Below are 23,991 nucleotides of genomic sequence, written 5' to 3'. Positions count from 1 at the left end.
AACTGCAGGTAAACCTAAGGCCACTATTAAAGTAACCTTGGCTTTGTTAAAACCATGGCAGTAGGTGGCAGAATCTAAATAATATAATTACATTGTTTGTAATCAAATTACTAGTATAAATACATATTTTAACAATATTCTAATTTAATAAGATCACTTATAAATCTATAAGAAGGATGTTATCACATACATCATTAAAATGCTTGGTTGTTTTCATTATGTATGGTGTTCTCTCATTTTTGTCGTTCTTCATCCAGCCTTGTCCAAAGAACTCCCTATAGAAAAAGAAATAGATATGTCACAAAATAATATTTAAGCACAATATTCATTCAGCATCAAGTGAACTCTGTGCGTTCTTCAATCTCCCTTTACTAAAAGTAGTTCTTGTCTTGTTTCTATTCAAAGGTTTGCATGTAGGCTACTCACTCATAAGGGATAACTTTAAAGACCAGGTGGTCCAGCATTGTCAGTTGCTCAGCAATCTCCAAGGCAGAATGGTTCTCAAATGGTTCAGTCTTACTTTCTTCCATAGCCTAAACACACACACACACACACCCCATACATGCACACACACACACAAACAACCAAGTCATTATTAATCCTAAAGCAGTAACAGTCTGGCAGATTCAAAGAGTTTTCTCATGCCTACCATCTGGGTGATCTCCTCAATGCTGGCCTGGCTGTCTCCAGGATCCTCCTGAGTGAGAGTCCTGAATGCAAATAGAAGTGACGCCTGTTTCAGCGATTTCTTCATAGAGGGTTTAGTTTTTAAACAACAACTTAAGAGCTACTCAGCATTCCTGCATGTTAAAAGATTTAGTCACACCACAACAACAAGACTGATTCTACCCCACTAGTTTGTTAACACTGTCCTTTTTTCAGAATGGGGTTTACCTTTTTTCTGCTCTCTGTGTCTTTGCTGTTACTGTCCAGGAACATTTTACTCATGATTTCCAATTAGGCTATTCATTATGTGAACAAAGCTTTCTATGTTCTTTCAAAAATTTTCTTTTCTACACCATTCTTTCACAGAAGTGCGTCACATACGACTATGTAGCTGATCGTGCAATGAAGAAAGGAAAACCAACCTGATAATGTTGGCAGCTGCTTTTCTTTCCTGTGTCAGGAGCTCTGGGTCATGCATCACCTCCTCCAGGAAGCCAATAACCCGCATCTTCAGCTCTGTGTTCAGCTCAAAGTCCTGAGGAAACACACAAGAATGACCACAGTGTTATTACACAGGTCTTATTGTACTGCTTCAAAAACAGAAGAAAAAAAACAGAAAAGAAAGGAGTCAAAGTTCACCTGTGAGTGTTTGGACACCCAGTGACGCAGCACATTCAGGACTCTATTTGTAGCAGCTCTGCGAATAACAAACTCTTTGTCTCCGTTCCTCTGATCTGTAGGAAAACCTGGAATCCGGGTTAATACAGTTGGATTTCTTTTTCTTAAATAGCCTGCTCCTGCAGTAATGCCTCACTAATTTGCTTCTGCTGCAGCTAAAAAACTGCTGCTTAAACATAGGACAAGCAATATAAACATTGTTTAAGTTCAAACTTTTTGAACCTCCCAAAATGTAAGAATGTAATAAAGCCAGATAAATTTATTCACCTTAAATGTCACAGAAATTGAAAATAAAAACAACCATGCAACAGATGAAAATGTTTCCCTATTAGTAACATAGTTGGAAATAAATAAAGATTTGAAATGTTTACAAAACAATCCAGCAGTTTTTATTTAATTAATTTCCTTGTTGTGCTCAGATGTTGATATTCACATATTCCCCCACAACATAAACCTTAGTGTCAAAATTCACTTTAGGGTCTCATTTATTTTCTAAAGTAGTGTTTTATTTCTAAATAAAAGCAGAAGTAGCTGGAAAATTTTGATATACTGGACTCAGCCTTTTCCAGACAGGTTAAAATTATATATACAAGCTCAAATATAAGGATATGTCCCTTTTAAATTTGGTCAAATGTCTTTTAGCAGGTTTTGATATGCTATTCTACACATTGTTGGAATAATTCTACCAAAGTATTCATCTCTGTAAAATTAGTACATTTATTGTGCATTATTGCTCAATATCTGTTTTTCCATTATTTTTTCCATTAAGTGGCATCACTACTTTGATGCCACTTATGTTCAAGTTTCAACCATGCAGTTGTTGGTTTGTGGGGAAGTTGAAGTTATTCTCTCATCTGTCTTTTTGCAATCCACCACTTGCCATGACAACAAGAAAGACCCAACAATCATACCACCATCACCATCCCTGAGAGTCGATACAATATTTTTAGTGTTTAAAAAATCTTTGTCTTGTTTCACCATACAACTTTTCTCCAGTGGGACTGCCCAAAGTACTTCTTGTTAAATTTAAGAAGAGGGGGTTTTGTTCTTGCACTGTAAAAAAACTCCTTAAATTTACGGTAAAAAATGGTGAAGTATCAACAGTTGCTGACAGTAATATCCAAAACATTTTATTACCGTAGAAAATACATGGAATTACTGTAAGTCGAAACTGCAAAAAGTGTGTGACAGGCAAACTGTCAAACTGTCACTGAATAAAAAAAATGCATAATTTGGATACTGGTTCTATAACCAAACAATGGTTGTTCATTTTCAGTATTCAAATGCTTCAGACAGTGTTGTAGAAGCAGCTCTGCCAGTCAATTACAGTATGTTACTGACCTGTGCTGGCGAGGGACATACGGCGGTACTTTTCCTTGGTCGGCGTTCCTTCATTGGCACCAGCTGTGGCAATGGCAAAGGCCGAGGCAGCGGATAGGGCACTGCGGTTATTCTCAAGCTCCCGGCAAGATGACACCACCATGCCATTGTTGAAGGAAAACAGGGAAAACTCTAAATATGGGAACATTAAAATTGCAAACATTTAATTTATTGAAAAAACACACACAAAAAATATATATATACTACACCAAAGAAGATTTTCTCTAAGGAGAGAATTTTTTCCACATTAGCCCCTTTAATTTGTCTATCTTAGCATTAGGCTGTATAATCAAACTATTGACCGTTGGAGGGCAACCAAGAGCTGAAACCGATGTAGAACAGTGTGTCCTGCATCTCACGGCAATGACGGTGAATGCTCCACTGTGCCTGCCTCTCTGCCTCCCTCCATTACTCACTTCTTCCCCCCTCTGCCTTCCTCCGTTCAGCCGGGGGCGGTATAGAAGAACACGCACATCGTTGCTAAGGTACAAGGTTTCCTTCCACCTACTCACACAAGGCACTGGCTTCCCTTATATCCAGCAACGTGGGAAGAGAACACACTGGGGATGGATTGTGCTTGACTACCTACGGGGTGGATGCTCCCTCGCTATATGACATGGGGAGGGCCAGGATGCCGTGGGTGGTTTTTATCAAGACCTTATTTGGCTGTACCTGTCTTTCTCTTTCTCCAAAACAAAAAGAAGTTTGTTCTAAGTTTGCTGATGCTATCTTTATTTACTTTGAGAAGCTAGAAAAAGTGGTGTTGCCTTTTTAGTCTTGTCGCATTAGATGACATTAAAATCAGACCTTTACACTGTGCATCAAATCAGGCCCTGAAACTTGAAGCATTAACTGCATCTGATTCGACTTTTGTTTTGTCCGATTTTGAAAAAATCAGCTCTTTAATGTTGTACATTGCAGTTAAATTATCTTGCGGAAGCTGGTATATCCTTGAACATTTTCAAATTTTATGTCATTACAATCTCAATCTTAAACATGTTTTTGTTTTTTTTTTGCTTTTATGTGATAGATGAAGTGGAAGAAAAATCAAGTTGGGAAATATGAGCATTCACCAAAGAAGCATAAAAAAGGGCCAAGGTAACTCAGGAGGATAAGCAAAGGCCCACAGCAGCTCAGATGTAACAATCTGTAGACGGGACAAACTGTTCCCGTCAACAGACTGTTCTAGTCTTGTACTCAAGTATCATTTAAAGTTTGCCAAAAGCCATGCAGGAGATACTGCAAACATGTGGAAGAAAATGCTCTGATCAAATGAGAGAACAATTTAACACTAATCCCATGGCGAAACAGGGTGGTGGCATCATCATGCTGTGGGGATGCTATTCTATTCAGGAGAAGTTAATTGGAAGACAGACTGAGCTAGGGCTAGCCTGGAAGAAAATCTATTAGCGCCTACAGAGAACTTGAGACATTGGTGTATTTCTACAGTAAATCAAAGCCTATTTGTGTGTTAGAATGGTCCAGTCAAAGCCCACACTTAAATAAAATTGAGAAATTGTGGCAATATTTCCAATCTGACTGACATTTAGGTATCTTCTAAAGAATAATTTTCTATACATATACAAATCTCAGTGTTGCAGCTACAATTGCAGTGAAAGATTGTTTTGCAAGCAACAGTGTTTGTTTAGGTTTTTATTTGTAAAATATTTAAGAATTTCTGTTGAGATGCATGTAATTATCAAACTATCAAGAAATTTGTAGTTCAGTTGCCTTTCGGTATAATCCCAACTGTTTTTTGGGGTGTTTTTTTTTTCAAATACCCATTCATTATTTGCATTTACTACCCAGTTAATCTAATCTGATGTCCTTGAATGTTGTTTAAGACATGTGTCAACAAGGACCACTGTAAAACGCAGCATGCCACTCGTACTCATCCCTAAGCGTCAGCAATTTCCCAGCTCCATTATTTCTGGAAATCAATTTTTTTTTCTCCTTTTTAAACTGCTCAACTGGTTTTTGAACTGGTTGACTTCAAAGTCAAGCAAGCTGAAGAATATGAACAGCTTAATGGTGATGAGCTGTGCTGTACCTGAGTTTTTTGACTTGACATTCTTGGGTGTTGACGGTGACTTGGGAGGAGACATTTCTGATTCTGCCTCATCACTCTGACTCTGCTCTTCATCACATTCCTCTCTGACAGACCGATCTGGATCCAGAATTCAAAGGGGAGTACAAATAAAAGGAAGAGCACAAAATGTGAAGAGAGGAAAATAAAATAACACAATAAAATCACAACTAAAATGACCTTGAACAACTCTGTTGATATTTACTGAAAAACAATCCTCCCTGAACTTAAGCAGCCCAATGGGAAACTACATTCAAAACATGAATCCGGTAGCAATTCTGACCTTGCTTGCCAGGGGCGGACTCTTCAGCTTTGCCCTCAGATTTGGACTCTCCCTCATCAGGGATTTTGCTGGCCATTGTGCTGGACACGTAGAGCTTGTTAATGTCAAGTGTGGTCTTGCTGAAGGGAGACATGGTTGTGTGCATGCTTGCATAGCCGTTGGGAGAGCAGCTGAGTGCTGCAAGGTCCAGGGCCTTGCCCCCAGTGATGATGGGGATGTTGAGTGAAAGTTTGCGTCGGCGGTTCGGAGAGGAATTCTTCGTGATGGAAAGAGGAGGCGGCGAGGAGAACTTGCGGCTGGCACGTGGCGACGTGGGTGGCTCACCGTAAAGGAGTTTGTTGTTCTGGCTGCTGGCAAAGAAGAGCTCCAACGAGCTGCAGGAAATGGGGAGAGACAGAGACAGGTGACCAAAGACAAAGGGGAAATTGTTAGATTTTTAACTTCGGTTTGAATACAAGATGATCTCAATAAGAGAGTGAAACAACAATGGCTATAATGGGGTGGCACTGGGTGTCAGAAGAAGCCAAGGAACCGCAAGGCTCCTTGGGAGCTCCTGCCTCTTTTATTTAAGCTTCTTTGTTTAAGACAGCATCCTCCTTGCTCTGAGAGCCACCCCCTTGAAGGCCTATAAATAGCATGTCAAGTGACAGTGTGGGAGGCACGGGTGCTGCCAACAGCAACCAGCCCAGGGGAGGCCCATAGAGACATGGGGATAGAGAAGCGGAGAGAAAGGGGAGCCAAATAAACAAAGAGGAAAAGAGAGAGGAAGAGACTGGGCTTCAGTAATAACACAAGACAAGCAAGGCTGAAAACAGCAATACAGAGAGGGAGGGCACCAGAGAGGAGCAACATAGTTGATATGGATTCCACCACAGCGCAGGTTGCTGGCTGCGAGTGGGCGAATGGGAAGTCTCCAGCCCTGTATGATGCTAGCTGCAGTCATAGCGTGTCTCCGTGTCGAAATTTAAGAAACACTTTTTAGAGGAGAAAGCATTTGAAATGATGAGACCGACTGGGGTAGAGGAAGGGTGAGAGAGAGGTGAACTGAAAAGAAGTTGAAATAGAACTAAAAAGTCAAGACTGTAAAAGAGTGCAAAAAGAGGCAAAGATTGCATGCTTTTGACCAGAAAACAAGAGGGGGAATATGACAAAAAGGAAGAAGGAGGAGAAGAAGAGAGCAGGGTGCAAAACACCAACATCAATATTTAATACCATGTAGCTGTTGCAGATGATGGGGAAGACAGGAGAGAGGGGGAGAGGGTGGGGTCCTGCAGCAGAGTAGAAGGTTGCCATGGTGACAGCGCTGCAGTGAGAGGGATGGTCAGACTCACGGAAAGAAAAATAAAAGCAAGAGAACAGCAAAGGGTAAGACGAGGAATGGGAGAAAGAAGAGGGAAGAGATGGGAAGACACAGGATCCAATTAACTGTGATGGCGGAGAGAAGGTGTGCTGCTGTGACCTCTCACTGCCTCCTCCTCAGTCCCTCCTCAGCCGGACTGGGCATGGTAGCATGATGAGGTTTCTCACAGACAGTCCATGTGAGAGCAAAGGCTAATTCAGTCACTGGGGAAGTCCCACCTCTTCACTGCAGCATTACAGCACCGCTACTGCATCCTCAGGTGGAAAAGTAAGGGAATCTCAAACGGTGTTGAACAATAGCAGCGATAAACCAAGTAAGAGTTCAATGTAGCCAAAGTGTACACTTTATCTAAGTTCAACCAAATAAAAGGTGATGTGTATAAAGCTGATGCAAAAATCCAAACAATGCAAAACTGCACAGTGAAGTTTGAGTCTGATTTATTTGCCCTGATTATAAGATAAATAGAAATTCATCTTGTGAAGTTAATAATGATGTACAGTAGGGGGTAGTGTGGGGTCTGACTGTGGCTATGCCTTCCTTATTGCTGCCGTCCAGTTTAACGTGCCACCCCTTGTGAAACTTTTTATAAATTACCCTGATCTTGTAGCTTTCACTCAAATAATCCCAGGATAAATTTTACTAGTCTGAGGAGAAAACATGAAATTGTTCTATTTTAATTCAAAAGTACAGTTTTTGTTTTGTCAAATCAGGCAAGTTTGCTTTTCCAAAGGATTTGAAGTATTTACCAAATCTAGATTCTTAGATATAAAAAAAAAACAAGTCTTAAAGTAGGCTGGGTGAGGAAAGTGGAAATAGTCTTCAATAGATCTATTTAATCTTTAATCTGTTTAAAAGATGTAAAATTGTTAAGAGGCTGCACTAAAAGTCAGTTACAAACTTTTTATAAAAGGTGCAATTGGGCATTCCTCTACCAAACAAGTATTGATACACATTACTAGAAGATGGAAGAACACCAGTATCACACCAGTGTTTCTACATGAAACACAAATAATCACTACAATATATTTTAGTGTATTGTGGACTCTGCATACACTGAGGAACACAGAAAAACACACAATTAATCACTGGAAAATTCAACAGAACAAACTGTTCAAAGTCCAAGCAAAGATTCAACCCAGAAATCTCTGTGAAGTAACAGTGTAAGCTGCACTTCCTGTGTGTCACCACCTGCTAAAAATTGTTTATAAAATGGCCACCAGAGACACTGATGTTCCCTGAAGCCCACAACCAATGCAAACTCACTCTTTTGCAATGCCTCCCCATTTTTATGTATTAAGTACCTTTAAAACTGAGCAGTGAACACACAGAACTGAGATTCTACTATCTGGCAAATATAATAGAATCTTTGCCAGTAACTAAAATGTACTTTGGAGTAATCTTGCATACCGTGCAGGGATGGCACTGATTGGTTTCTTGTAGATGGTGATGAGCTTGTCCAGGACTATGTCCGCACTGGTGAAGACGCGGTATGAGTGAAGGAAGGTATTGAGGAAGTCAATGGAGAGAAAGCGTAAGTCGATCAGCCTCTCCAACAGGCGCTCCACACTGGCGTAGCGGATCTGCAGTACCTTGCATGAGTTCATCATCTTGCTGAAGCGAATGTCGACATCATCACAGTACAAGCTGGTATCTGACCTATAGAGTATTAGATATTATTAGAGGGTGGAAATGTTACTCTCTTGGCTTGCGTTCCCTGTATTAATGCTACCCAATTTTTGGGAGAACTTCTAGATTCATGTAGGAATTTTCTATTTTTATTCATAGATGTTTATTTCCCCAAAAGGAGAGAGAGACTTCACTGCTGTATACAATGTAAAAGCAGACTGCATTTTCTACAAAGTTTTAGAAAAAAACATATCTTTTACCTGTTTATTCTACCAGAAATTAACAAGATTTTAATTGGTTAAAAGTACATCCTTAATCATCCAAGGCATTTGGAAAATGCAAATTATATCTTTTACATCACAGATGCTTTATTTAGCTTAATTTTCTTGTTGTATGCTTATTTGATTTAATGCTTGACTTTAGGGCTTTAAGTTAAAATTGGACAGCATAGGATGAATTTGTAATAGTCAAGACAAGCACACCTAGGTCTTAACTGATGTCGAATGAAATTCACCTTAATCATCAAGGTCTTTTATAGCCGTAGAGAAAATATAATTGCTTTGGTGAAAAACCTAAGTGAACCAGCTAATTCTCTTAATTGAAAAATTATAAACTCTTAAAAAATTAAAAACATTGTACTTGCTGTATATTTATATATGTATGCTCTTGAAAACTAGAAAGTTCAACTGGGAAACAATCAAGTTTTATGTCATATTTGTTTTTTTGACCAAGAAAAGTTCAACGATATTAAACATAAAATAACAGATACATGAATATTTTCAAAATATGGTGATTTACAACTGTTGATTCAAATTAGTTTTTGTACTCCTAGTTAACAAATTCTTTGTGCATTGGTAATTTTATATCTAACCCTAATGTCAGTCTTTGACTTTGTGTTTGTACCTTATGTATGCATTATTATGCACAACTCTTACTTAATCATTTGTGGCACTGTGACTTTACTGTTTTCCTCAAAGGCGTTCATCATTAAACCGTTGCAGCGGATGTTGTCGATGCACTGCAAGACAGAAAGTAAACAGAAAATTGCAGTCTGTCAATATGAAGATGCAGGAGGGACAGAAATACAGAAACTTTTTGATGCTGCAGGTCTCTTTGGTTCCTCTTGACCAATGATGCAAAAGAGTCCTTGATTTATGATGGACTTTGTTTCCCTGATTGCATCCTTGTGTTTGACTTTCAAATCTCCATAAACAAAGAGTTTTGATGATGCTGATTAAACATGCCCACGAATAGGCAAACTTTTCTCTCTCCTTGTTTAGCCCCCCAGTTTGATTAATATTTATGCACCTTGAGGAGAAACTTACCTGACTTATGTCACTTGTCCATGCTGACTTCTCCTGTCGTGATGACGCTACAAGGATGACAGTGTAAGGTTGGCCTTCCTTGGGCTCCACCATAACTTTAAAGTCTAGATGCTCTGCATCCTGGCCACTTCGCTCCCCTTTGGCTGCAGTTCAACAAACCACCAGGTCAAAAAATGTTAGAAGCCTTGCAATGGCAACTATTGCTGCAAAAGGTTTAATCTGAAAACTAATAGTGTCCTAACAATGGATAATTATTGACTGTACTCTTTATGACTCACTTGTTCTATTAGAATTTGGCTAGAGAACAATACATTTGAAAAACCTCCTGAAGTGTTGTGACGAACATGATATCCTACTACTAAAATTCACAAAATAGTTTGTTTCTTATGCACCCTCAGCTTTCATTATGTAGAATAAAGCTGCATGCAATAAGCACAATTCTACTATAGGCATGCAAACTCTTGCAGAAATAAACTTAAATATTTTGTCACATTGCAGCCCCAAACATTTACAGATTTTACTGAAATTATAGCATCTGTGTTTTTGCCATGTATGTTCATTGTAATTACCTTGTTAAAAAAATAAGATTGGATAAACCAGAAATAGTAACTTACACTCATCGTCTGTCCCCTCGGGTTCCTCCATTAGGGTAGAGTCTATGAGAGACACCACTCCATTCTATGACAGGATTGACAGGTCACAGGTAAAAGTTTTTTCATACTTTTTTAAACCCTTTCTGAAGATTAGTACAGAAGTAATTTTATTGACAGCATTAACAGATTTTGGTCTGTACTATGTGCTCTAAACACATGGAAGCCACTTTATAACCTTCAAATTTGTTTTAAATCAATGCCAGACTTACTTAGTTAACAATCTGTATTTTGTTTCTTTAGTTTTAGACCTTAATAAGTGCAAACCATGTTTTACCTTTGTGATGTGAAGTTTTCCTCCTGATCCTCGGGTACAAATGATGAGATGTTTGGAGAAAAGGAAACACTGTCTCTCTCCTTCCTTCTTCAGAGACAGAGAACCCAGGCGGCCTCTTGTGATTTTCCCTTTTTCACTCATTGGCACCTGAATTAGAGAACCTGTCCAAACATACACACACATCAAGTTATGCAACGTTAACATGCAAATATTCTAACCTTTTCTACATTATATATGATTCATTCATTATTATTTGATTTAGCAAACACAGAAATAGTTTTTTCTGTGTTTCAAGTTGTTGTGTGCAGTATGTATGTTTCCTATTTTAGATTATTTATTTATTAATCAGAACCAGTGCTTCAAGCTAGCAATCAAACGTCCCTCACCTTGTCTCACAAATGTTTGGCTGGTGTCAAGCAACACTTCACAACCCTCGACAATCATGCGCTCGATGGCCAGGTTCTTCCTGATGTTCTCTGTTTCACTCACCTCATCATGCATGATTCTAAAAGGAACAACAAATACTCATGCATCTCATTGAATTACAATATTCAAATCTAATTTATTTCAGAAATTAAATAAAAGAAATGAAATTCACACCATATATTATATTGATTACACAAAGAGTGGTATTTTACAGGAATTGATTTATGCTAATTGTAATAAGATGTCTATATTGTGGCTTGAACAACAACTGACTTGACAGTTGTCCAGCAGATTCATTGTCACCCTTCACAAAGAGGCTTAGCCACAAAAAGTTATTGCTAGAGAATATTGTTGTTCACAGGCTATTGTTTATTTAAGTTCAGACTGCTGAACATTCAGTGGAAGAAAAAAGTGAGATGAAAAAAATACACAAGCAACAGTAGGTTGTTGCAGCTTTGAAGGGATTGTGACAAAAACTCCATTAAAGAGTTTTGTTAAGTAACTTGGACCTCCTTAGTGACACAGTTGGCATGGCCTCCAAACCAGTTGCATCTCAGTACATAAAAAATATGACTTAGCGAGATATAACTATACTGAAAAAACAGGCACCTAGTCTACACTCTGTACATCTTTGAATTGTCTCAATGAATCTGGAGTCACCTGGAGTCAGTTATTATTTGAGCTTTGAAAGCTTTGAAAAGAAGATGGACAACAAATAACTCTACCTTGACAATTCTTCCAGTTTTGACTTGGCATAGTCTAAACTGTTTCTTTCCACATGCTCATGAGGAGTATGAGCCAGTAACTCATGCAATGTCAAGATGTAGCGAGGGATCTGAAAAGACGAAGGAAATATGTTTCAGTTTAGTCTGACTTTTAGCATGTTCCTTGAATTTAAACATTCTATTAGTTCAAGTACCAATGACTCAGTTTAAGCAGTTTTAAATAAAGTAAGCAGCCATCAAGTGTATACAAAAGTATATCTCAGAATGATTGATGTGCTTGTGATGAACTATGAAAACCTCCTCTAATGCCAGTTAATTGGAGAAGCTGTCAGCTGAATTGGTACAAAACATCTATTCACTTATTTTTAGCATATTGTCATACAGTCACAGACTAAGAAGGAAAGATGTGGCTTTTTTTAACACTGCTCTGTTGGTTGCTTGAACTGTGATAGACAGCACAAAATATAAGAAAAATTCTTAATCTGCATTTTTGTGTCTTTCAACAGGTACACAATGGGTGTTTAATTTCAAAATTAACCTAATTTACCACTAATATTGAATTGAAGTCTTTTTAAAATTGTGTGGATTTTTTTTTTTCTTTTACGTTTTTCCCCTCATGCTGCAATTTGTGAATTTTACCTGGAACATCGGGTAAGTGAGGAATGTCTCCAGCGTCCTTTCCTCACAGTCAGGCTTGGACTCATACTGCTTCAGCAGCTTATCAAAGTCTCTGTTCTGCTTGCAGTGGGCCAGGATCTGCAAACTGTACTGATGGTTCCTCACAAACTCTTGATAGATGTTCAGCATGGGCAGCAGGATGTCAAACAGGTCAGCTGAAAATGAAAACATGGAAACAGAAGTTCCAAAGATTTATAGAACTTTAACACGTTTTTGCCACATCTCACACACATGCACTATTTATCTAGTTCCCTTCACTCTGATACCCATAAATAAAGACCAGTGCAACCAGTTGCCTTCAGAAGTTACCTTAGAAGTAACTTCTTCCTGTGTTTAATTTATCCTCAATATGAATATGCTCTCTAACTAAGAGAGCACTATGAAAACTTAGGAACAAAGGAGATAGTTCAAAGATAAAGTTGCAGAAAATTAACAGCAGGATTAGGATGAGTATACAATATCCTAAGCTTTGAAAATTTCACTGAAGACTCTTCAGTGAAATTGAATATGGAAAGACTATGATGCAACTGCAACCAAGAGGAAAAACACTTACAGTAGCAGCTTAGAAGCTTTTTAAGAGCAACAGAGAACCGCAACTCAGGCAGCTTCGTACCACGGGGACACTTTGTGGAAACAGTTCTTTCTAGTTTTTAGTTTTCCATATAGAGGTAAAGATTCATAGAGTCTCTGAGTGTCTTACCCAGTACCAGTGTTGGCCAGCTGGCGATCCTGGCCTTCAAGCCCTGGTAGAATATCTGGTGGAGGAACATGATGGTCTCACTAAGAAAACATGCAGGCAAACAGGTAAATGCTTATTAAGTAAACCACTTTTAATTTCTCTTTCTCTTGGTAAAGAAATAACTAAAAGAGAATTAAGAGCAACCTGTTGAGGAAGATGCTGCTGACATCATCGTGGGTGATGGGGGGTTTCTTGGAGCTGGCTGCCATGCGAAGCGGCCGCAGGAAGTTGTTGACCAAGATGTGGAGCTGCTGGACGTACTCGGCTTCTGCCTCCAGCATGCTGAACACCACCTGGTTTCTCTTCCGCATGCTTTCAGCGTGGGGGGAACGGATGTAGTCCTGGATGATGGTTTTCCACTTCCTGCGGCAAATCCAACCTCGCAAGAAACTTTGCACCTGTGGGGAAAAAGTATTGCATAAGGGTTGATTGGCATGCAACTTCAAATACATGATATAGCATGATATATGTATATATATATATATATATATATATATATATATATATATATATATATATATATATATATATATATATATGATGGGCGCATCAGGGTAAGAAGAGAGGCAGGTGAAGTGATGCACCTATCATGCCTAGTGCCTACTGTACAAGCCTGTGGGGGCAGTGCTATGATCTGGGGTTGCTGCAGTTGGTCAGGTCTAGGTTCAGCAACATTGTGTGCCCAAAGAATGAGGTCAGCTGACTACCTGAATATACTGAATGACCAGGTTATTCCATCAATGGATTTTGTCTTCCCAAATGGAACGGGCATATTCCAAGATGACACTGCCAGGATTCATTGGGCTCACATTGTGAAAGAGTGGTTCAGGGAGCATGAGACATCTTTTTCACACATGGATTGGCCACCACAGAGTCCAGACCTTAATCCCATTGAGAATCTTTGGGATGTGCTGGAGAAGGCTTTGTGCAGTGGTCAGACTCTCCCATCATCAATACAAGATCTTGGTGAAAGATTAATGCAACACTGGATGGAAATAAATCTTGTGACACTGCAGAAGCTTATTGAAACAATGCCACAGCGAATGCTGGCTGTAATCAAAGCTAAAGGCGGTCCAGCAAAATATTAGAGAGTGTGACCATTTTTTGGTGGCGACGTTTTTTTTGGCCAGGCAGTGTATATACAGTATATATTATGATTTAAAGAATATACCTCAGAAGTGCTGCAACATATACAATCTAATTCAACTTATAACTAAAGTAAAAATGTGAATAGGTATTTAAAAATTTACTATTTCAACATCATTTTTCTATGTGCACTGGCTGTGTTAATTGAGAATTGTGTAGCATTATATTAAGTTTGAGACTTACCTGAAACCACAAACATCTAGAAAATAATAAAGATTTTAAGTTCATTGCTTTACATCTGCTTGATGTTCAACTAGTTATTCAATTTGCCTATTTTCAATTAAAACACATTTACTAATGTATTAGCTACAGTGTTTCTGGCACACTGTCTAACTCTCTCCACTGGTTAAAATAAGGTTAGGCATGTACAATATGGAGGAAATGTTGTTAGTTCAAGAAAATTTTAAAAACTCACATTTGCCTAAACTGATGATCTTTTTCCTTCCCTGTCTGTATGAATTTACCTAATTTTTTCCATCTGACTAATTATGAATCTTCTTCAGCCTTAAAAAAATGTATAACTGGTGCAACTGCATGTTACCTTCTTGATCTTCTTGATCTCTGTGTCATCCTCGCTGGGGGGCACCTCCGGATTTGACTGGATCTTCTCATTATCCCTCAGAATCCCAGAAATCTAAAAATTAAGGGAGACATTAACTCATTTAAAAAGGTTGGAAAGAACTCTGTGTTTTATGCCTTGTTCCACATTTCTGACATGATTAATATAAATGTGGGTAAGACACTTTTTTTAAAAAATACTTCAACTGAATGAACTTTTTAAAATCAGCAGGCACCTCTTGACTTCATTTAAAAAGCTAAACCTCAATTACATTGCTTTGTAGTTTTGCCTTTACATATTTCTTCTGACTGCTTTCTTTGTTGAACTGGAACTTTTAAGATCCTCAGAATGAATGAATGAGTGTGAATGGGTGAATGACTGCCCTGAAGTCCTCAGGACTTGATAGAGTGCAAAGCAAGAACAAGCCCTTTACCATTTACATTTTTATTATTCAGGTTTTATTTGTCTGATATTGCATTTCTTTTGATAATCTGAAAAAAAAATTAAGAATGTCAAAAAGCAAAGCCAGGAGAAATTATTAAATGAAAGTTTTAATACAACAATTTATTCCAAAATAATAAAATATTTCCAGGCACGTTTTATTTTATTTTATTTTTTTTCAATAAATGTGAGTTTTTATTTCAATCATACAAAATGTTCTAACTATTTGGGAAGATTCTTTCATTTTTTGTGCTGGACTGAACTTTGATTAACTTTGTTTTGGTTTATTATTTAATTTAGAGGCCTAAGGAATGCAAACAATGAATTAATACAGCATTTGCCATACGTTATTCAGGCTTGCTACATTCATTCTTTCAGCACTCAGAATATGAATATGAAAACTTTTGATAAAGAACTCATAATAAACAACATCCATTACTGGTGAAGACTGTGGCCATGAAAAGGGAGAAAGGAGATTTTTATTTTGTAGTGCACCCTGTAGTATCATGAACAACAAAAGCTGACTCATGCATATTGAAAACGCTGGATTCAATTGAAACCCCCATTAGCACTTTAAAGAGAGGCACATTTGATCTAGTTTAGGCTGAATAATGAGGATACAAAACATTCAACAGTATAATAGAGTCTCTAGGGGGCACTGCGAGCTACCACTCATCATGAATTCATAACACTATGGTTTGAAATCTGTGTCAGGACCTTTGTCCTGTGAACACTTTGTGCTCTCTGCCTCATTACTTTTAGTCGCATTGTTACTCTCACTCTGCCCACTGTGTACCATGCAATTAAACAAAAACAGACATACACAAGCATAGGTTTGACAAATGAAATTAGGAGGCAGCTTACCTCAGATTTTAGCCTTTCTATCTCTATTTCCCCGTCCTCTATCTGTTGTCGAAGTTGCTTGGCTACAGTTTTCTCTGTTTCCACTATCTGGAGCAGATGAAGATACTTCTGCATGAGGGTCTCATGCTCTGTGGCCAGATTTCTGTAACTGTAAAAGCACACACATCCAGCCATGGTGAGCACCACATTAATGCATTTTGCGCTGGATTTTTAAATACTCCTGAAGACAAAAGCAAACATGTGGTCAGAAGGCAAGACAAGTTTATTTGCAAAGCACAAATTAAAGACAAGATGATTCAAAGTAATTAACAGGAAAATTACGGAATAACATTACAATAACATTCAACATCAAGAAACATATCAAAAATAATAGAAACATTTCAAAAAAAGAGAACAACATCACAAACATTTGTTGTTTACGAGTACGAGGCTGTAAACAGTGACATTTCCAGTCCTGATTTAAAGAACCTAATGTTTTTGTATATCACAGATTTGGAATTGATTTTAGTAGTATATTTTTACTCTGATTTCACTCTGGTTTACTTTTGTGTCTTATTGGGTGAGTGGCATTCATGTTTTAAAAGTGCTACATAAATAAAACCCAAATTCAAGTGAAGGTAAGTGAATGAACTACTCAAGTTGAAACCTGCATAGAACAACACCACAAACTTTTGTCATCTCTGTATTAAGCTGGGATGAAATTTTGATGCATTGTTTACACTTTTGGGAGTGACTGTGACTCAGTGAGAAGAGTAGCTGATTGGTTCCATCCCAGTTTCTTTCTGACCACATGTTGATGTCCCTGGAAAACACACTTAACTAGTGGTAGAATTTCAATTTAAAATATTACATATTTTAATGCTATTTATTTTTTGACCTTAAGGGACTTTAGTCATGTTGAGAGCATCAGCAAACCTTTGGTGGCATATGTGGAGGTACTCCATAACCCGAGCTATAGGTAGTATATAGTATGTTCTGAGATGTGTCAAACACAGCACTAAGATATATTAATTAGATTAATGTTAAGATGTATCTCATTTAACAATTTAGTGAGAAATAATTTGGCAAAAAATCTGACTGAAAAGTTTTTGGGTTTTTTTCATTATAAAGTAGTATATTTGTCCTAAACTATTTTTCCCTTATTGTTTCCAGACATAAAAATTTTATATTAGCCAATACATTAATTGTTATCAGCACATTCAGATTAATCTTCTAAAGAGCTTTGATCACTTCCAGCACACAGTTTTTGGAAGATTGATTTGAATGAAAAAAAGGATATATTACATGCAATATTTCATGTGAAAGAAAAATGAAGATGTTGCATTTGGGAAAACTCATTTATATCTTCATAAATTTGTTAATCATTTTCACAGAATTAGTTACTAATTTTTTAAAGAATACACCGAAGCAATAATTATATAGATATAGATTTTTACACTAAACGCTTGTTCCTCTCCCTGTTGTTTACTATATTACTACAGGTCAGCTTGCCCCTTTACAGTCACTGCTGCTGCATCGACTGACCACTAATCAATATAATCTTGACTGAGTTCAATCCATTGACCTTTTGGTCAGCAAATGCTACCTGTCAACATTTGAGGACTGCTTTCATTACACCGCTGTTCCTAATTCCCATCAAAGCTGTTTCTCTCATTATATTGCTTCATCAATAGTATTCCTCCTTCAGCACAATGCTCATAACATATACACAGTTCAGCTGAACTAATGTTTACCTGACACACACCACAGGATTCCTAATAAAAAAATTAAATTGTAAACCAAAATGAGGAGAAATAGAGGACAAGTTCATTTGTAAATATACTTTAGGTTTAGGATTTACAGAACAAGGGCATAAGGTAGTCAATTTAATTTGGTTACTGTTTACATCCATCACTTGTACTTATCTATAGCAGGTACAGAATCTTTTAAGTTTAAGTCATTCCATAAGTTGTTTGTGAAAAGGTTTTCTACCTGGCAAACTTGTCCAAACTGGACATGTGAGAACTTGAAAGGTTCCTGGCAATCGGTTTTGAGTCTAAATAGTGATGGACCACAGCTTCACACACCGACATATGAGTTCAGTTTTGTTGTAATTTATTCAAAGTTGTTGATTCAGGTGGATTGTAATGTGTGTAACTTACCTGGCTTGTGTGATGGCAGCCACCCATTCGTCGCAGTCTTTGACATCTTCTGTGCGCAACTCCAAAGGCTTCTGGTTCTCATGACTGAAAGTGACGGTGAAGTAGAACTGGAAAATACAAAGGATGGCAGAAAGCTAAAAAGTTAGCTAGCAAAAGTGAAAAAAAAGTCAACCTTCAAGATGGATACATTTATTTAAGTGGGTAAAACACCCACATCAAACAGGTTTGATTCTGTTTTTAAAGTCATTTCCATTATTGTCTCACTGATTTGTTTGGATAATTATTCTGCTAAAATGATGTTGACTCATTTTCAGAATTCTCTCAGACACAATGAGATGTTGAATAAAACTTTACGCTTGGTTTAATAATTTCATGTGATCCAAAAATGTTCTCAGGCTCTTTGAGAAACAAGAAAAATTCTTGAAGCATTTAATGAATTTCCCACATTTACATTTGTGATGGTAAGGCAGAAAAGTGTCTGTTTTTCTGACATGCCTCTGAAACAACTGTTTGGCCTGTAAATCGCATAAAATAGTTGTTATGGAGACATGATGATGCCATGATTCTATTTAAATGTTTTGTATCTCCTTTGCAATTTGCACCTAGCCTCGGTTCAGTAAAGCTTTAGGCCTATGTGATGTTTTTGTACCTCAGGGAATCAGAAAGACATTGATTATAAAATAACAGCTCCTAAAATACTGACCAATTTTAAAAGACAAAGCATAAATTAACAAAACGCTACAGTCCAATTTGTTTCAAAGAGATTGTTATGGGTAACAACAAGTGGGCAGCAACTGCTTTTGTTAAAAATTATCAAGCCCTAACATTTTATTTCAAATAAAGTTGTTCAAACTAACCATTGGAGTTAAAAAAATAAAATAAATGTGCATTTAAAATCTGAATTTCTTTTAAGACTTTATACAAATTTTTAGCACTGACAACCAACTTTGCCTGCATCTGTGGGTGTGTGTGTGCGTGTGTGGGCGTGGGTGTGTGTGTGTGTGTGTGGGGGTGTGTGTGTGGGGGTGTGTGTGTGAATGAGCAGAAGGTAGAAAAGGTCACAGGAGGTTCACAATAAAATATGTGTACTGTTTGTGTAGCCTCACCTCTGAATTAACAGCCTCCAGGCTTTAGCCATTTAGTTTTGTTTGTTCTATTGATTTGCCAGTGACATAAACACTCACTCTCCTTCTCTGCAATTTGCAACTGTATAGGTTCAGTTACAGCAATTATTTTTAATGTACATTATGTTGAACTGTTTTCTAAAAGGCTCATGGGATAAAGTGGTGGTCATAGCACAAATATTAGAAATAGGCTATCTGTAGTCAAAAAGTGTCAAATTATATAACAGTGATGCATTGTAAACAGACCCCCACAAATCCAATATATTGGATTTGGGTTTTTTTTTCTTTCCCTTTAAAATGTGAGAGAGCACTCATTGGTGAAGGGGAGTAATGTTCCATATTTCCTGATGAGCAGCAGAACAGGCCCTCATCAATAATGTGCTTCCCATCTCGCCTCCTGTGAGCTGGTGCGTCAAACCTTTTAGGCGGATAAATTTAACTATACATCACTAAATTATTGTTTGTTGTGATAAAATGAGACAACGTTGTAAGAAGGAAGTATTTATTGAAAATGCCCATAGAAAGTTTGAATTTACTAAGAAAGAAAGAAAAACATGTTGGAATACTGATATCTGTTTATTTTTTGTACTATTTTGAAATAAATTGTGCTTGTTTTGTTTGTTTGCGCAAAGCCATTCTTGTTCACAAGGCACAAACACCAGCAGCACTTCTAACTCGGAGCATATTCTTTGCTGAAAAGTGTCAAAGTAAAATTTAAATGATTGTTTGTTCATTAGACTGTAGAGAGTGGGGATAAATAATAAAAAAGATAATCATTAAGATCTAAAGTAAACACATTTCATTAGGTTTAAAAAAAACATAACCCACCACTTGAGCAACTAAGGTGACCTGAATCTTATTTTTCATACGCCAGTGTTTTCTGTGCTCACTAATGGAGCACAATGCTAAGGAATATTGTTGCACATTTCGTTGGCCCCCTTCAAATGCACTTTTTCAGATGCAAATACGGGTTGCCATGGTAACTGTGGGCTTAAACGTAGCTCGCCTTCTAAATGAGGAATAAGAACATTGACAAAGTAGAACACTCCAAAGAATACAATGAGAACGCAGAGACAGACGGGTTGGAAGGGAGGGAGGGAGAGATCATTTTGCCTTTTATAAGGAGTGCTGGGCTATAAAAAGCAGCGTAGCCCTGCGAAGTGGCAGTTGGCTTGGCATCTATCCGCTGCATTGTCCCTCTCCCTGACACACACAGATAACATCCAGCAACCCTCCCGGCTATCCCTCCTGCAGCTTACACACACACACACCCCCACAATACAAGGCTCACTACAAAAAAAAAAAAAAAAGTGAAACCTGCTTTAATCTTTAACAGGTTTAATGTCAGGAGGGGTACAGTAGCTTCCCCTCCAATGACCTCTGCAGTCTGCTCACCGACTCGGCTGTCACCCTCTGTTTTTATCAGAGAGGTGGAAAAGGAAAAGGGAATCTGTATCCTCAAACACACATGGAATATCGATTAGTCTTTTTGTGTCCTTGTTTCACCTGTTCCATGGAACCGATGGGCTTCATAGATTGACCCTGGTACATATACAGAGAGACTTCAAGATCAGATGATTTGTCATAGATGTACGGATTTGGGTAAATATGAAAACATGACGGAAAAAAACCCCAAAAACAAAAACAAGTACATTTATTCCTAACATAACATACAATGAAACACCAGCTGAACTACGTAATGCTAACTGAAGGCTTTCCAAATCAGTTAATCTAATGCTGAAATTAATTCACTGCAGCAGGCTGCATGAACTGTTGTTGTCATAGATGTCACTCGGTACATATTTCATGCATGACAACAGGCTAGGCTTGGCCAAAAATAATATTCAACAAACAGCTAACGTGTGCTTATCTGCAGATATTTATAATCTCAAAATACTACTAATATTTCTTTAGTAGCAACTTCTGACTGCTCATCTGGATCATTACATGAAACTTGTACAAATACCCCTAAGCCATCACTTTTGACACACAGACATATGAAGCAATTTTGTCTCTACTTGTAGCTCCTTTAAATGTCAAAGTGTGTTATTTTAACTCATCAGTTACCAGTAATCCTCCTATAAACAAGCACTAGAAATGATTTTGCATAGTTGCTGAAATATATTCTCAAATTAATATGCAATATTTTGAGCTCAATTAAGGAGAGGTGTTTTTTTTTATTAATGATCTGGATTTTCACAGCTTTTTATGTAAAGAATAGAGTGATTGTAGGATTGGCAAATGCCAGTAAAAACCTATGTATATTTAAATTTTGAGCACAATATTCCACAAAAATGAACCTAATCCTCAACCCCAAGAGAATCAGAACAAAAGCAAACTTTAATAGGCTGCTTAACACCGCCATCTTTGTTTTACTAAAACAGTTTGAGTCAGTTTGCTGTTTTTAGGTTTTGACTGACTACAAAGCAATGATTGCAAGGAAGTTTTTTTTTTTTGAACAGGTATCATTTCAAAGAAATGTGGAGAAGACCTGAAAACCTTGAAGCTGATGTGAAAGTGGAGCAGACAGAACACCAAAACTATCTCTTGTCCATGAATACACCTACAAATATATTTCTTAGTCTTTCAGTTTTAAGTACACATTTCTGTAAATTTGTACTTAAATTTAAATACAAAGTAATGCCTTCTTTAGTGCATTAGTTTTCTTTTTTTAAATTTTTTTCATTGTCTTCTTTTTATCTCAAGTAAAGCACTTTGTATTGCCCTCGTTTTCTGTAAGAAATGTAAAAAAAAATACAGACTGACTAAGCTAATTATAAGCACGCACATACTGTACATCTGGTTAGCAAAAATATATCATTGCAATGGGAAAAATATCACTTATTCCCTCGAACAACATGAAAATGGGAAAAAAAAATAATTTAATGTCTTTATCTTCTGTTTTACATGAAAGCTAAAGAGACCGCAGCTGGGTTTCAGGTGACCGCTGACGTAGCTCGTAGCAGGTTTGTCACTTTTCTATTGGTTGCCAGTGTCTAATTCCTCCATCAACAGTCAGATGCCATTGAATTGAACAAAAATGTTTTCGAAACTTGTTTCCAAAACAAAAAAAAGAAATTCGAAGAAAGACAACTGAAAGTGGGCATGTTGAGACGCAAACAGGGAGCCTAATGCGACATGGTTAGTCTGTCGTCCCGTGCTGTCGTTAGCACCTCATGATAATGAGGCAGCTATCAAATGGACCGCCGCTATAAAGCGGGGAGACACAGTTGCCAAGGTAGGATGCTATTAATATCAAGACGAAGAGTTAGATCAATACGTCAAAACGCCAGGCAAAAGGAGCAGTTCTCGTCCCTAAGCCCTGCAAAGTTTGGACTCAACTTAAGTTTTCTTTTCCAATAACAGATGATTTCCCTGAAGATTTTTTTAGGAATGCTTTAAAGACCCAAGTTATGCAAAAGATGACTATGCAACTGAAATTGACATTCAACTTGGAGGTTTGCGTCATCGCTGCTAAGTTTAAACAAATTGCTGCTTGGACAGATTGTTTTAGTGCAGAATTGACACAAACAATCTGTCTGGATGACGCAATTACGTAGACCCACGTCAAGTGAGCCAAAATTGCAATTGCTTGCGTGATACTGTTTGTATAATAATAAATACAACGGTGTTTGCGGGTTAGTCGGTGGAATTGCTGAAATTATCTGAAAGAAAAAAAGTTTAAAGGTAGCAAAACAAACCCACCCAAACTCTCATTTCTCCGATCAGTCTCCTACCTGCTTCTCTAAGCATTCCTTCGCTGACAGAGACGGTTTCGGTGACGGAGCCCGGTCACAGACGCATCCCTCCAACAGGTACAGTCCGGAGGGACGTGAGCTGGACTCGCTCTCGAAATAAAACATCATATTCTGCAACAGGGCGAACCATTTCGAGTGCCATTTTGTGTTGTCTGAGCTTTTCTTACTCAAGAAGCCTCGCCTCGTCCCGTCCTTTTTCGCCAAAAGGGCCAAATAGGTGATGTGGCCATCATTGAGTCTCATCCCTTTCTGCATTTTGGCTGGGAATCCGTGAGGCTCGCCTGCGGATTCTTACATCTTTCTTCAGACTCTGCACCTCCGAAGCACAGTCAGACTTTGTGGGCACCTTCAGCCCACTCCCGAGTTCCACTCATTGCTCCTTTTCCCAAAAACTGTGGCGCTGAAGGGGGAACAAGAGAGAAACTGATGCGCGCTCAGGGTCACAGAGGCGCATCCAAACCGCTCGAAGCTCTCCACGCTGCGGGCATACTACGGAGGACCCGACGCCGTGTCAGCGCAGCCCTGCCGAGCGCTCATGATGAGCCACTGAGCTGCCCGCGTGCACGAGAGCGCGCGCGCACACACTTAGCATCCTGCCCTCAGAAGGCAGGAGGAAGCGCAGTCATGTGATCCGTGCCCGGGGCAGCAGATTTCAGCACCTTGGACAGAAATTAGATGCACAGATTTTTGGCCCCACCGTAATATTTTTCTCTTGATTAAGATTGATTAGTTTTTAGAGCATTGCAAAAATATAGAAATGCAAATCAGAAAGCAAAAACTGATGTACTGAATCGCCAGAAAACTTAGTGGAGCTTTTTTTTTCTTTTTTGGTTGCACAGTGTCTTGCAAGAGCATTCGTTTCACTTGCAATGATCCATTGCTCTGCTTGAAGAGGCTATGATTATAAAATGGTCTTGCAGTCAAAGTCCAAGCTGAACTCTAATCAAGACTAAGTGGCAAAACTTAAGTGACCTTCATTCTCCATCCAAGCTGACAGAGTTCGAGCTACAATTTAAATTTCTAAATGTGCAAGGCTGGTAAAAACAAGCCCTAAAACAC

General features: G+C 38.1%; 1 protein-coding gene across 1 annotated transcript in view; it reads right to left on the bottom strand.

Annotated features, from left to right (window-relative positions):
- LOC116718607 (ras-specific guanine nucleotide-releasing factor 1-like) overlaps positions 1-23,507 on the bottom strand; it is a 28,813-nt gene extending 5,306 nt beyond the window's left edge. Inside the window, exons 1-22 of the mRNA XM_032560734.1 lie at positions 22,912-23,507; positions 18,051-18,157; positions 15,910-16,057; positions 14,587-14,679; positions 13,044-13,297; positions 12,861-12,940; positions 12,122-12,315; positions 11,483-11,592; positions 10,718-10,836; positions 10,332-10,492; positions 10,019-10,082; positions 9,405-9,547; positions 9,015-9,097; positions 7,861-8,109; positions 5,094-5,467; positions 4,775-4,891; positions 2,686-2,856; positions 1,306-1,412; positions 1,089-1,201; positions 650-710; positions 427-533; positions 191-275 (exon numbers count right to left, since the gene is read on the bottom strand). Coding sequence (XP_032416625.1) covers positions 191-275; positions 427-533; positions 650-710; positions 1,089-1,201; positions 1,306-1,412; positions 2,686-2,856; positions 4,775-4,891; positions 5,094-5,467; positions 7,861-8,109; positions 9,015-9,097; positions 9,405-9,547; positions 10,019-10,082; positions 10,332-10,492; positions 10,718-10,836; positions 11,483-11,592; positions 12,122-12,315; positions 12,861-12,940; positions 13,044-13,297; positions 14,587-14,679; positions 15,910-16,057; positions 18,051-18,157; positions 22,912-23,187 — 3,216 coding nt within the window. The 5' untranslated portion in view covers positions 23,188-23,507. The remainder of the gene's footprint in view (positions 1-190; positions 276-426; positions 534-649; positions 711-1,088; positions 1,202-1,305; positions 1,413-2,685; positions 2,857-4,774; positions 4,892-5,093; positions 5,468-7,860; positions 8,110-9,014; positions 9,098-9,404; positions 9,548-10,018; positions 10,083-10,331; positions 10,493-10,717; positions 10,837-11,482; positions 11,593-12,121; positions 12,316-12,860; positions 12,941-13,043; positions 13,298-14,586; positions 14,680-15,909; positions 16,058-18,050; positions 18,158-22,911) is intronic.
- Between the last annotated feature and the right edge of the window lie 484 nt (positions 23,508-23,991).

The sequence above is a fragment of the Xiphophorus hellerii genome, chromosome 4 (assembly GCF_003331165.1).
Source record: "Xiphophorus hellerii strain 12219 chromosome 4, Xiphophorus_hellerii-4.1, whole genome shotgun sequence".
Taxonomy (NCBI): Eukaryota; Metazoa; Chordata; class Actinopteri; order Cyprinodontiformes; family Poeciliidae; genus Xiphophorus; species Xiphophorus hellerii.
This window is presented reverse-complemented; position numbering and strand designations above follow the sequence as displayed.